Genomic DNA, 15,418 nt, shown 5'->3' on the forward strand with positions numbered 1-15,418 from the left:
TATAGACATGAAAATTGGTATTTGGAATCTCCATTAAAAATAAAGGAACACATTTTTTCTTTCTGGAAAATACACGTAAGAGGGTGACAAGAAGTGAAAAAGATTGAATTATTTTTATGAGGATACTAAAAAACTGAAGGTGTCACAGGCGTGAAAATTGTTGTCTGGAATCGCCTTCAAAAATAAAGGAACAGGGCGAGTTTTATACTTTAGGAATTTTCAGATAATGTCTTTGAGCAGTACCGAGGAAATTACGAAATCCACGCGAGGCGAGGCCGTGCGTAAAAGGTAGTATGTAACAGGCTATATATAACGTGGTCTTCCCTTAGTCAGGACTTCACACAGCCGCTTCCCATGTAGTCCTGACTGCAGCCATCCTCCTAGTTTCTTCGTGATTTTCTGCTATTGTGACACTGTCCACCATCGACATTCTCCGTCCTCTTCTTCTCCTTCCCTTTACCGATCCTTCTAGAGCTTCCATCAGCAAACACTCCTTTCGTATCCAGTTTCTCTTCCTTGTACGGATGGTTTGTAATAACTTCGTCTTTTCTCCAATAGCAGGTCGTTCCATATCCTTTCCTTCCTTCTCCATAACCACATCTCAAATGCGAAGTATCTTCCTTAGCGCCACACTCCAAACAAAGCATTTCGCCAGTCTCTTCCTTAACTTCAAGTCCAAGCGTCCACATGAGAGTCTCTTCCTTCTTTAGTGATGGCAATGCGAGTTCTTCCCTCCCTACTGCTGACACTTGTTCAATATCCTTGGCGTTAACCTTGTTCCCTCCTACGCTTATATCATCATACTCATTGCCTTGTTATTATTAGTTTTCAATCCATATTCTAATAAATCATCAAATTTATTTATTTATTTATTTATTTATTTATTTATTTATTTATTTATTTATTTATTTTATTTATTTATTTAGCCCTGTTCTACGGCCGGATACCTTTCGAGACACCAACCCTACAGGGACTTAGGGAGATATGTTTTCACTGTTTTCTCTCACGTTTGATAGCGTGCTGTGTGAAGTGTGTACCGAAACAACCGCGAATACTCCGTCCTCGATCCATAAGAATTAGTCACATGTGGCAACAAAACTCGGCCGAACCCGGAATAGAAACCAGAATCCTCTGGTTGGAAGGTCGCCACGATGACCAATTTCTATATTACATCAATATAATCAAATAAACGGCATTTGTATCAAAGATCAGTTCTTGTGCCCAGGGAAGAGTTATCAATGCCCCAAAATATTGAGAGAGAATCAGCTCTGAAACTAGCCTCCTCCCTGCAACCAAGGGAAGAGATAAAATGTGAGTGAGTGAGAGAGGGAGAATATGACTAATTCTTCGGGAAACATTTGTCTAAGTTGGTAACACTGCAGTTCTACTTTCTCTTTCCTCACCCGCCTCCCCTGCCCTTTCTTTCCTCTACCTCACTCCCCTCTCTCCCTTCCTATTCACCTCAAAACCTTTCTCCGGTCGTTTTTTACGTGGTTAAGCAAAGTACGACGGATGAACGACGCCAAAGCAAAAAACTTTTTACCTCCCAATATTTCTCTCGCCCTTCTGTGTATGTATGTGTGCGTGGTGCATAGTGCCTCGATTTTTTTTTTGTACCTTCATCATTCATAACTTCCCCCTCCCAATCTTCTACCCCTACCAGCCGTTCGTTTTCTCTGTCTCTTCCTCTCCTCCTACACCGCGCATTTCTTTTCTCACTCGCACTCTTTCCCATCCTTCACCTCTTCGAAGTCCGAATCTGATCGTGCGTACATGGCTGTATATAGCGTATCTTAGCTCTTCTTGTTTCGGCTAAGTACGTACTTAAACGAGAGAGGACGAAGAGAAATCCAGATGATGGGTTTAGGTGTAATGTTTCTGCCCATTGTAGTCTTATAGGTAGGGTTTTAAAAAACAAGAAGCCATAATGGGTATTCGATTTTCCTCCCATCCCTCCTCTCCCAGACTCTTGGAATGTATTTATAACTGCTCCATCATGGAAAGATACGTATTTTTTGAAAACAAAATTGTGAATACATTTCTGGCTGTTAAACTGCATTGGATTTTACTTTTTTTTAAAACATCTGTAACTTTTAAGTACCAAATAAACATTCTACTGGTTTTTTTTTAGCTTCATGGTTTGATAATGTGACATTAGGAACGTCTTTGCTTGCAGATGTATTCAGCGCCAGATGTTTTATTCACCACAAGTGAAATCCCTCACGTAGGAAATTTCATATCACCGTGAAATTTTTAATGTTCAAAAGTGAAAACGTACGTAATCCTACATTTCGATTTTTTCAAAATAATAAGTTGAAAATCGTTTTCTGGCCCCGTTATTGAATGGTCAGCTTAGTGGCCTTCATCTCTGAGGATCTCAGTTCGAATTTCGGCCAGGACGGAGATTCTTAGTGTATGTAACGAATTACAATAGCCCCGGGACTGCGTTTCACGTGAAACCATAGAAGTTGTGGTTCATGATCAGAACTTCAGCAGTCAGTTAAACTCCCAATGTAAACTTATCGGGGGACAAAATTATGTTATAATTATATTGTGGTATGTTCAAATTATTAGGTATCCTGCACAACTAGAATTTATCTAAACCACATTAGATACCATCTTATTTTTTAATCCACAATTTCAAGCCAGTTCAATTTCATTTCTTTTCATTTCTGCAAAGAAGTAAGGAATTTAAACCTGATGGGCTGTAGGCTTCGCTCACTTTCTTCTTGATTCTTCATCCAAAGTAGCAAGCACCTGCATCTGTTTGTTATCACTTTCAGGGGGCCTTTTCTCTTCCCCCTCCGTGTTCTGAATCACACGGAAACTTTACCGGATAATATAAGTTTCTTCATACGTTTAATATAAACCATATGATCAAACAATGAAGTGATTTTTTTTTAATATTTTCTCTTTCAGCCCTGATTCCGGATGATTTGGAAGCCAGGCCACAAGGAAACAGTGACAATGTCTCTTAACAGGCCCTCCCATACGAAAAAGGTACCGAGCAAAGATCTTAGAAATAAAGAAAGAACATTCACTTGTAAATAATCTTCCGGTACTTCTTTAAAAGGTGGAAAGGATTTCAATGTATTTTTTCCTATGGGATATCTGCTATTATCTCCTCTTTGCTTATATACATAGTTTCTTTCCTGTCTGAATTTTTAATTTCACTTCAATCAGTAAGAAATAGCTTCCTTTGTAAATATTTCTTTTCAACAAGGTTTTATTTAAGCTGATATTTATTCTGTGTTAAGTTAAGTGTTGCTTCTTCACTGCAGTTCATTAAGGCAATCAACACAAATTTAATCAGTTAAAGCTTGGCATACATACGAAGTTTTCTGTACGATATAACCTACCTCCCTCATATACATTTTTATAAGGATACGGATGTCCCTAATGTGACAGTTGTATCTATTAATTAAATGTGAAGTTCAATTCATGAAACAGACTCAAATGTTTTTCAAAATAACTTTACTGCGGACGTAGTGTACAGGTCCGATAAATCCAACCGAATACCATCCACTCTCGTAACTTCGGTAACAATGGTAGCTTTCATTTTTATATGGCATAGTCATTTGATTTCTTACTTAAATTGTCCTGCAAAGCCAAAGGAATGGATGGTAACAAGGATTAAATAATTACTAATATTTTGTTACCAGAACGATACAGTGTGACGTGTTTAGGTTCTTTGGAGATAATATTGAATATTAGGACAGTACCCTGGGAATTCGAAACTATGACTCGTAATGACATGTGGTATGCTTTAAGGTGATATTGCCCTACCTACATACAGAATGCTGTTCTTCTAATTTATGACCCTATCATCAACTGATTCAGCTGTAATGAAAATGTATACACATGGATAAGTGAGCTGACTTTAAAAGACACAGTGAAAGAATCTTTCATTGTTAGCAACAATATAAATGAACAAATTACACACCTTTACATTTTCAACAAAATATACATTTATGAAGTAAGTATTTAAGTAGGGGATTCCAAATTAATCATACGCACAGGAAAACGTGCACATTACGCACCAACGAAACACAATCATCAAACCAACCTTAGAGAGAATCCGTGGCATACATTTAATACTGATTTTTTCACCCAAACGACGAGGAACTGTATGTAATTTCTCCCCAGTTGTCTCCAGAAGGTACCTATATTCGTTTTTGTAGAAAGTAATGAATCATTCGTACTACGAAATCAACTTTAACATGATCTCGGGCGAATTTATCTTCTAACACACTGAAATATATTTAACGCCAGTATTGAATTTTCATCATTCACACAGTAATGCCATTAACTAACAGTTTTGTCCTTTTAATTAATATATATTTACTAAATTATTCCTTTCATATCTCCCTCCTATATGGGCGAATGTCCCGGCAGGTAAAAGGAAATACATTGAAATTGCAATACACAAATATTCATCTGCCTTTTATTGGTAAATTCCAGCAGAGATAAGCTTAACAATATGAAGACTGTTAACTCTCCAGTTATTGTACAATCACTTCTTCCTTGTGGCCTTCTTTTGTTTGTTGGGCATTTCAATTCCTCTTTCGTGCACTCTTTCAAGTGGCCATGGTGGTGGTTGCACGGATATATATATTTGTATGTATGTATTATTTATTCCAGGTGGCCGTAGAACACGTGTAGTCAATAAAAGAATAAAGCTTTATTGCGGCTATTCGATTGTTCTTTAGTGAAACAGATGGAAGTCGATAGGGTTAGTAAGACAGAATACGTATAGCAGTAGAATACAGAGGACCTTGCCTTTGAAGATTATTCTCTTTTAGACTAAAGATATTTCCTAGGAATTTACATATTGAATTTGTACAGTAAGCAATTGTGAACGGTACAAAGGTAAGAGTTTCGAACTTTCTTCCATGATATTTTTGTTTTCTTGTAATCTCGACAAAACTCAGGAATCCTGATCTTATCTCCCATATTGTTTTCGTTTTCCCCATGTATAATAGGGACGTCTTTCATGTTACGACCTCAGATAATAAGCAATTAAAAATCAGTGTGTGATATTAAATTACAATTAGTCTTCAGAAACGACAGTGCCAGACGTTTGCCCTGCATAAGGGTTGCTTACCCTTTTCAATGCCACACAAACATATAAAAAATGTATATCCCAGCTTTTAATAACTAAAATGCAATTACTGAAAATATAAAGCCTGGATGTTTGTCCAGGAATAAGTTAGCATAGAGCCTCCATGGCTCACGCGGCTCCCCACCGGTGGGTTCCGTGGTTCAAATCCCGGTCACCTCATATGAGATTTGTGCTGGACAAAGCGAAAGCCGGACAGGTTTTTCTCCGGGTACTCCGGTTTCCCCTGTCACCCTTCATTCCGGCAACACTCTCCAATATCATTCTATTTCGTTTGTCAGTCATAAATCATTGCCCCAGAGGAATGCGACAGGCTTCGGCTGCCGGCACAGTTCCAATCTTCGCCGCTAGATGGGGCTTCACTCACCCCATTCCTGACCTGGTCACATGACTGGAAACAGGCTGTGGATATTTATTTCATAAGTCGTAATGAAAATTTATTTATTGTACTCCATATATTGCTTAATTGTAAGCTGCACCTTGACCTGGTGTAAATTGTAATGTAAGTTAAAGAAAATATATCCTTCTAAAGTAACGGTGGTTCACAAACAGAAAACAAAATTAAGTGGAATATAACATTTTCTATCGATCATAGGGTAGATTCCTCTGGAAAGACTAAAACAGCGCCAGATTCCTTCTATTCTTTTATTTAACTACGGTTCTGCAAATATCTTTGCATAAACATAAGGGGTTTGACATATTACGACCCCTAAAATGTATGCAACTCACTCTAACTGACAGCAGGGCGGGCTAGGTGGCATTTAAAATCAAAATTACAGAGAAACGGCTGAACTAGAGTTAGCTCCCATTATCACATCTGTTAGTTGGTTCCCAACCATTTTTGAGGAGACACGCGAGTCGGTTCCCCAGTAAACAACATTTTACCAGACTGAGGACTGACTGCTGCTATTGCAATATGTATGGTTTAAAAATATTTTTATACTGCACCGAAATTACCGGCGCCGTGGTGAAGGAGTAGCGTGCCTGCCTCTTACCCGGAGGCCCTAGGTTCGATCCCCGGCCAGGTCAGGGATTTTTACCCAGACATGATGGCTGGTTCGAGGTCCACTCAGCCTACGTGATTAGAATTGAGGAGCTATCTGACGGTGAGATAGCGGCCCCGGTCTAGAAAGCCAAGAATAACAGCCGAGAGAATTCGTCGTTCTGACCACACGACACCTCGTAATCTGCAGGCCTTCAAACTGAGCAGCGGTCGCTTGGTAGGCCAAGGCCCTTCAGGGGCTGTAGTGCCATGGGATTTGGTTTGGTACCGAAATAAATGCCTCAGTGTCGAGATAAATAAATAAACAAACAAATAATAAATAAATACATAAATAAATAAAATGAACAAAATTCAAACATTATATTTAAGTCATAGATGGTAAAAATTTAAAACAGACCTGCTACAAGAATAAATATGCAGTTATATTACCTTCTTTTATCCTCTGAATCCACACCTACACATGTTATTAATTTGCAATTGTTTTCCGGCCTGGTTTTATCTGTGCTGCTTAATTTGGAGTAAAGTTTGCACTGTAAGGTCTTGTCAACAACGAAATAGTCCGGCTCCATGGCTAAATGGTTAGCGTGCTGGCCTATGGTCAAGAGGGCCCCGGGTTGGATTCCCGGCCGGGTCGGAGATTTTAACAGCAAATGGTTAATTCCTTTGGCTCGGGGACTGGGTGTTTGTGCTGTTCCCAACGTCCCTGCAACTCACACACCACATATAACACTATCCTCCCCTACAATAACACGCAGTTACCTACACATGGCAGATGTCGCCCAGCCTCATCGGAGGGTCTGCCTTATAACGGCTTCACTCGGCTAGAAATAGCCACACGAAATTATTATAACTTTGAAATAGAGGAATTTTTAGGAAGTGATTCGAAAAATGAATTCTCAAGGGACGAAAGTGATAGCAGTTTGAGGGTTCTGTTTCTAACCAGTGAGAATGTAGAGGGAAAAGAGAAATTATGGAGGCGAAGAAGGATATATAGGATGTGATTGCAGAAAGAAGATAAAAACAGTTTCGGGTACGTGATAACGATGGCAGATGGCGGAATTTTCAAGACGATGATAAACTGAAAGCTGAGGGCAACAGGAAACTGAGAAAATATAGGGACTGTGGATGGATACTATACGAAGGAGCAGGCTATAAGATGTGTAAATGAGGGAGGTGCAGAAGATATCATAACGTTTCCTCATTTATTAATGTTCTAAAGTCTTAGTTTTGTTGTTATTCCATTCTTCTCCATTTTCTGTTTCGTCTTCGTGTAACTTTGACATCCCATTCTCTCCTTCATGTCCTACAGATGTCGACCCTCCCACTCCGCCCTAACACTTTGTCTTCGAATCTATTATTTATAAAGATGTTGTGCCTAATGACACGTCCAATAAATTGAATTCTTCCATTTCTTTTAACACTCATGTCTTGCATTTTGTGTCATATCCACATTTATGTTGAGTCAAAATGGCTCTTCATCTGTTCTCCTGTCCGGCCCCATGGCTAAATGGTTAGCGTGCTGGCCTTTGGTCACAGGGATCCCGGGTCTGATTCCCGTCAGTGTCGGAAATTTTAACCATAATTGGTTAATACCTCTGGCTCTGGGACTCATATATGTGCCGTCTTCATCATCATTTCATCCTCATCACTATGCGCAGGTCGCCTACGGGCATCAAATCAAAAGACCTGCACCATGCCTCTCCGGAAGCCAAACGCTTTTATTATTATTATCTGCTCTCCTACCGTCCAGAATTCACTTACATGAAGCACTGTTTAAAATACAAATGATTTCTTTAATCCTTTATTTCCATCTACTTATTAGCAACATACCTGCTTTGCCAGGGCTTTTCTTCCCTCCACTTCTGCCATGCATCTGTTGTCTTCTGTAATCAATAATCATACTTCCCAGATAACAAAAATCCTTTACCTGATCAATTCTGGTACCATCCATGTATACTGGTTATATTTTATCCCATATCCTTCCTTACAACCAATACTTTAGTTAGCAAATTCCTAATAAATAACAAACGAAGATGAGGAAATACATTTATAGCAGAGCGTCTTCTATGTCATCAATCCGAGTTTATGAAGACAAAAATAAAATATCAAGGAAACCAAGAAAGTTTGAAGTGACATGATTTACGAGGATATGTCTGTGTGTATATTGTTTTTTGCTCATGTTTGAAGTAAAAGAGTTCTCCTAGATAGATTACACAGATAGTGTAGAGTTGTATATATATTAACGCGAAATACACCAGATGTTATTAAACTTAAAAGCGAAATGGCACATCTTAAATTAAACATGTGCTCATGCGACTGGTTTATTCGTTTCGGAGCAGATAATGTCGTTAAATCAAACCCGTCGATCGAGAAGGCCTTGACTGCACTCAGGAATGATTTTTCCAGTTTGTTTTCTTGCCGCTATAAATTTTAGAATGTGACAAACAGGGGGGCGAGCTTGGTTTATTTCTGTTTCGGGAGTAATACGTCTGCTTCGGTTATTCTGTTTATATTCATGTATATAAACTTGCGGTCGCAATCGAAATTGCTTCGAAATAACTTTAACGACTTTTTTCGGTTCCTTCATGCGGTGCTGGAACAGAAAGATACTTTTTTATCCATTGAGTATGTCTGCACATTTGGTTTTGACGTAGGCTATGTCCGGAGTTTCAAAACTGTTCTTGTGTCGGTGAGTTTTAAAAAACCTGAAACCACGTTTCCCTATTCGAAAATCATAAATATGTCTCTCGGTCATGGCTATCCATCAGCGGCTGATAATTTGAGATTGAAACCAGCCATTAGACATAGCCTGCACGGTTGCTGGGTAACATTACCTGGCCATCCATCCATACCTTACATCACAGCCTGCACGGTTACTAGGTAACATTGTCTGGCCATCCATTCATACCTTACATCACAGCCTGCACGGTTACTAGGTAACATTGTCTGGCCATCCATTCATACCTTACATCACAGCCTGCACGGTTACTAGGTAACATTACCTGGCCATCCATCCATACCTTACATCACAGCCTGCACGGTTACTAGGTAACATTACCTGGCCATCCATCCATACCTTACATCACAGCCTGCACGGTTACTAGGTAACATTACCTGGCCATCCATCCATACCTTACATCACAGCCTGCACGGTTGCTGGGTAACATTGCCTGGCCATCCATTCATACCTTACATCACAGCCTGCACGGTTGCTGGGTAACATTACCTGGCCATCCATCCATACCTTACATCACAGCCTGCACGGTTACTAGGTAACATTACCTGGCCATCCATCCATACCTTACATCACAGCCTGCACGGTTACTAGGTAACATTACCTGGCCATCCATCCATACCTTACATCACAGCCTGCACGGTTACTAGGTAACATTACCTGGCCATCCATCCATACCTTACATCACAGCCTGCACGGTTACTAGGTAACATTACCTGGCCATCCATGCATACCTTACATCACAGTCTGCATGGTTACTAGGTAACATTGCCTGACCATCCATTCATACCTTACATCACAGCCTGCACGGCTACTATGGTACACTTCCCTTACACACACACTTTCACGCTGACTTAAGTTCCACAAATTTTCAGACGATCCCCAGCCATAAGACATATTTATGCCAAAACATGGAAGATTAAAAAGTGAAATAATTTCTCAGTAATATCTTATTGTAAGCAGGAACAATTCGTGTTCCTAGTAATAAGATTCTGACCGGGTTATGATGTCATCGGGTGATACAATATACATCACCTCAAGAATCAACATTTCCTGTTGATCAGTGATAGAATTTCGGTCTCCATATCACGAGACCGTAGGTTCAAACCCAGCTGAGGTAGTAGGAAATTTGATAGGCGGAAAAAGTCGTTCAATGCTCCATACTGTACGATGTTTGTATGTGGAAGTTCTCCGGTGATATATTTGATGCGTACCCGACAAAAAAAAACTCAGACGTACATCACCAGCAGAAATCCGTTTCCTTTGTCACCTTGTAGTGTAAAGTGAAATGTCCAACTGGACTTACAAGCAACCTGCAAACAGTAAGCTAGGCCATCGGGTGATGCTGATGATTATTATTGTTATTATTAACTGCAGTTGTATGAATTCCTCAAAGGAAATACCGAACCAATGAAGATCAATTGAAAGATTTTTATACTTATTTCTTCAAGGAGGCCTTGGAACAATTGAAGCCTGACGCGATGGCATGTATTCGCAAGAGATCTTTGCAAACGATTAATTCCAGGCAACTTGGTGGACTTGATTTAGATGGTCTTTCAAGGAATCTAGTCGTCATACGTAGGGATGTGCCTGCGATGAAACGTAGTAGAACTGGTTCAAATAATTTCATATCCGATACTCCTGATACTGGTATTGGTTCAATGTTTACATGTTACGCTATAATGGAAAGGAATATAGAACCAGGTACAGCTGAAAACTGGGAGTACAGGTGACCACGGCTGGTCCGTAGTTCGATGGCTCTACACTCCGACCGACCAACCGAGCAGAGATGGGCTGGTCCCCACTGTCGGCTGTCCTGAGAATGGTTTCCCATTTTCCTACACTGAGGCGAATGCCGAGACAATTCCTAGTGTATGACACGGCCGCCAACCCCCTCACCTTCTCCGAACATCTCCCTGGCCTGAGAGACGGCGTTACCGTCTAGGAGGCCCGCCTCACACTTCAGGGACGGAATAAAACCGTTTCAGTAGTAGTATCATCCGACGCTCAGTCAAAGTTTCACGTGAAGGCTCAAATTATACCTGTACTGCGTATGAACTATGGTACTATCTGAATTAAGTGAATAAGTAACGGTTCAGTCCATTCACAAATGAACAAAAACTTTCTAAACATTCTGAGGAACATAACTTTATCGTTATTTCTTCTTTTACTTGCTAACAACAAGTTTTAAAAGTAAGATAATAATTAAATTCTCAGCAATTCAAAAGATAATTCTAATACTTGCTGGATATAGTTATAGTTAAAACAATGGAAAGCAGGATAAATTCACAACAAAACAAACTGCTTTCCGATGAAATTTCCTGAGGTGCGTGTCTGAAGTGTTATTGCATTTCCCGTTGTTTGCATTTTCTGTCTGAATAGTCAAGGACCTATCTGCATACTCCAGTTATGGCGTTTAAAAAGTTTGTAAATGAAATACAGGCGTTAACCGTGCAAATTCTGAAGATATATACGCATGCACAGAAATTGTGTCCCAACATAAACAATCAACTCTGCCCGGTAGAGTAAAGGAGGGGAGGGAGTGAATGGGTAGTATTGAAGGTCACTCCAGTACTAACAAGGAGGGGAAGGGAGTGAAGGGTGTTTTTGTTTTTCGGGTTTTCGTTGTTTTTTGTTTTTGCTTTACGTCGCACCAACAAAGATAGGTCTTTGGCGTCGATGGGATAGGAAAGGCCTAGGAGTGGGAAGGAAGCGGCCATGGCCTTAATTAAGGTATAGCCCCAGCATTTTCCTGGTGGTGAAAACGGAAAACCACAGAAAAGCACCTTCAGGGCTGCCGACAGTGCGGTTCGAACCCACTATCTCCCGGGTGCAAGCTCACAGCTGCGCGCCAACTCGTCCGATGACGGGTAGTATTGAATGCATAATGTGCGTATTGCTATACAACCATCACTGTGTCCATTTCAAACACAACAATCTTGTAGCGGGCTGTCTACCTGCAGGAGGTGTTTATATTGGGTCACCATTTCTGTACATGCGTGTACAACATTGCCCATGAAATTAATGGACACGGAAATGAAAGAAAACCGAAACAGTTCGGTTCTGTTAAATAAAAATGGAATACTGATGTGGAGTAATAGGGTGTATAATGCGGATGATGATGCTGACTGTTTAAAGGGGCCTAACATCTAGGTCATCAGCACCAGTTGGGTTTATCTTTACTAACGCAGTTACATATTCCGTGCAATAGAATTTACCTAACTAAATACTTTAATTCATTTTCTTCTCCAACATACTAATACATCGAGCCCGGATTGCTAGGCAGTTGGCACCTGCACAACAGTTATGCTATGAGTTTTGCATGAACATTAACGGTACGGTCGATCAGAACCCCTAGAATTTATGTTACTCTTGAAACATAACGAAAGAACGGGCAAAACGATATTTACTAATAATCAAATTAGTTTTTACTTTAACCTATTATTCCTTAACAATTCGGGGTATACTAATAATAATTGAACTGAAATGCGCATTAATTCATAATTTTTTTCGGAGTTTTTAAAAGTCCTGCCTATTCGTTATATATATTAATGAGACAAACGGTTTGCAATCTCCATCGCTCTATTGCGTTTATTATTAACGTCATCAACATAATGACGATGTTGATTTCATTGCATTAATAGAGGAATTGGAAAGGGGTGGGGGTGGGGAGGTAGTAGATTGAACAGCAAGGTGGGGGTTGGCCGCAGTTAAACTTATTAATCCATGTAATTAACGAACAATGGTCCCATGTTTTATGTAACAATTGGCACCATTTTGATGACGATTTTTTACTTGTGTAGATGAACACAACAGGTAGATGGTAGTCTAGCGCACCCCACACTCTTCGCCCCCATTTTATAATGTTACTCCCACCGAGGCTACACAATGTAGAATGAAATAGTTCTGTATTATGCACAGTTTGGTTAACTCTCCTCTATTTGCTACCCTCCCCCTCCTCACACCACCGTCCTTCGGTCGTGCTGGAAACAACAAAATAACACATATCCCCTCTCCCTCGCCTTCCACCCCTATCAATGACACGAATACCAATAAACAGTTCCACACATACACACACGCAGGACTAGAGAACGGGAAACAATTTTCTGCAAAATGGAATTAAATTCAAATCGTTATCATGCACCAAGTACCGAGATTATGAAAATTAAAACCCCTCATACCAATTACAGCTATTTTATTTCCTTAACTCAAAATATGCGTAAAGTGAATACAATTTGTGTACGTCTGGGTGAATTTCTACAGTTTTAAATTCGTTATTGAATATCGCATCATCGAGCGTAAGTGAATACTTAGCCTGTTGATTCCCTTCCTTGACCGGGTCCGCTGCCTAACGTATCAGACAACTCTTCAGTTGGGCACATGAGGCTGAGTCAATCCGGCTCCAGTCCCTCAGTTCAGTATTAATCATTCCAGAACTCCTCAAGAATCGAACCCAGGGCTTTCGGGTAAGAGGCAGGCGTGCTGCCCTTGCACCTAAGTCTGGATAACTGCACGAAGCGATGTCAGAATTTTTTTTTTCCTTTTCGACGTAACGACAGCTTACAAATCAGCCATTCCCGTTTCGAATCACGAAATTTCAATCAATCAATCAATCAATCAATCAATCAATCAATCAATCAATCAATCAATCAATCAACCAATCAATCAATCATGCCTCATCTGCATTTGGGACTGTCGTCTATATGACAGATTTCCTATCAACTTTTTACCTACTCTTTTCTTAAATGATTTCAAAGAACCTGGAAATTTAACTCCTTGATAAATTATCACTTTCCCTAACCCTTCTTCCTGTAAACTAAAATTTGTTCCAATTTGTCCTCTTCAATTCTAACTTTATCTTATGACCTTTTCTACTTTTAAATACTCCACTCACGCTCATTGGTGTGCTAATGTCATTGCACGCCATCTCTTCACTGACAGCTCAGAACATACCGCTTCGTCGAGCAGCTCGTATCCTAACCTCGAAATCAGTGTTGAATCCAAGCGGGGGGGGGGGGGTTTCCCACTCCCCCCAGTTATTTTGAAATTTCATCCACACCCGTCCTGTTTTCCTAGCCTTTTCTTAAATGATTGCAAAGAAATTGGAAATTTATTGAACATCTACTTTGGTAAATTATTCCAATCCCAAACTCCCCTGCCTATAAACGAATATTTTTACCCCCAGTTTGTCCTCTTGAATTGCAACTTTATCTTCATATTGTGATCTTTCTTACTTTTAAAGCCACCCCTCAAACTTATTCGTCTACTGATGTCCTCCCACGCCATCTCTTCACTGACAGCTCGGAACATACCATGTAGTCGAGCAGCTCCTCTCCTTTCTCCCTAGTCTTCCCAGCCCAAACTTTGCGGCATTTCCGCAACAGTACGCCTACTCTTTTGTTGGATATCACCCAGAAAAAATCGAGCTGATTTTTGTTTGTGTGTATTTTGTTCAGTTCTCGAATCAAGTTATCTTTTTTTTTTGCTAGGGGCTTTACGTCGCACCGACACAGATAGGTCCTATGGCGACGATGGGATGGGAAAGGCCTAGGAGTTGGAAGGAAGCGGGCGTGGCCTTAATTAAGGTACAGCCCCAGCATTTGCCTGGTGTGAAAATGGGAAACCACGGAAAACCATCTTCAGGGCTGCCGATAGTGGGATTCGAACCTACTATCTCCCGGATGCAAGCTCACAGCCACGCGCCTCTACGCGCACGGCCAACTCGCCCGGTTATCAAGTTATCTTGGTGAGGGTCCCATACACTGGAACCTTACTCTAGTTCGGGTCTTATCCTGCCTACCCTGCCTGCCAAAGGTACTCGAATCAGCTAATAACTGTGCCAGACAGCTTAACAATCAAGGCTAGCAGGCGAGCAGTGGACTGCTCGTAATATACTATCTATACTGTGTGGTTGTATTATGAAACAAAGTGAAGCTGACTACAACGGCCGTGATCACCCTTGTTTAATACAACTGCTCTTAGAATTTGCTAATCAGCGTTAATTTTTTCTGCAACTTCGATTACTGTGTTCCGATGTTATAAACATAATGGTTTTCCTCTGCTTGGCCTTATTACATCCAGAGAGAGAGCGTGTCCCATTTCCTTTTTCAAGCCAGCTCCAATACACACGCAGGAACAAAATCACAATTGGTACCGTTCTCCTCATGGGCGATTGCTGCTTTGATTAGCCGGAGTTTTCTCCACCCTCCATCTGTTATTAATATCGCGTTCCTGTTTGGATTAAGACATAGAGATCAATAGCTTTTTTTTAACACACATCGGGACGCGAGAGTGTGTCACTTTGAGGTGACACTGGATCCTCTCCGTCATTTATTGAAACTTAAAACGCCAGAGGCTTCCACTAATCTGCTTTTTTTTTTAAACTCAACTTTATGAGTTCGTTGTTTTTGCTTGTCAATACTCTCGTCAAAAACGAAATGACCACTCAAATTCATTTAATGTCAGACAGCACCTGGGAGAGTCGTCAGTGGATTAACAAGCAATTTAGTGGTAGTTCTTGGTAAATATTTCACATTAACTTACTTACATTGTCACCTAAGCT

At 40.4% G+C, this 15,418-nt stretch overlaps 1 protein-coding gene across 9 annotated transcripts in view; it reads left to right on the forward strand.

The window, feature by feature from the left end:
- Nucleotides 1-15,418, forward strand: part of LOC136886379 (homeobox protein cut) — a 473,229-nt gene that overhangs the window by 228,115 nt on the left and 229,696 nt on the right. Inside the window, exon 1 of one of the 9 annotated variants that reach the window (XM_067159130.2) lies at nt 2,961-3,000. The exons of the other annotated variants lie outside the window; for them this stretch is intronic. Within the exon in view, the coding sequence (XP_067015231.2) occupies nt 2,968-3,000 (33 nt within the window). The 5' untranslated portion in view covers nt 2,961-2,967. Of the gene's footprint in view, nt 1-2,960; nt 3,001-15,418 lie in introns of those variants that run through there. 9 annotated transcript variants of the gene reach the window in all.

The sequence above is a fragment of the Anabrus simplex genome, chromosome X (genome assembly GCF_040414725.1).
Source record: "Anabrus simplex isolate iqAnaSimp1 chromosome X, ASM4041472v1, whole genome shotgun sequence".
Classification (NCBI taxonomy): Eukaryota; Metazoa; Arthropoda; class Insecta; order Orthoptera; family Tettigoniidae; genus Anabrus; species Anabrus simplex.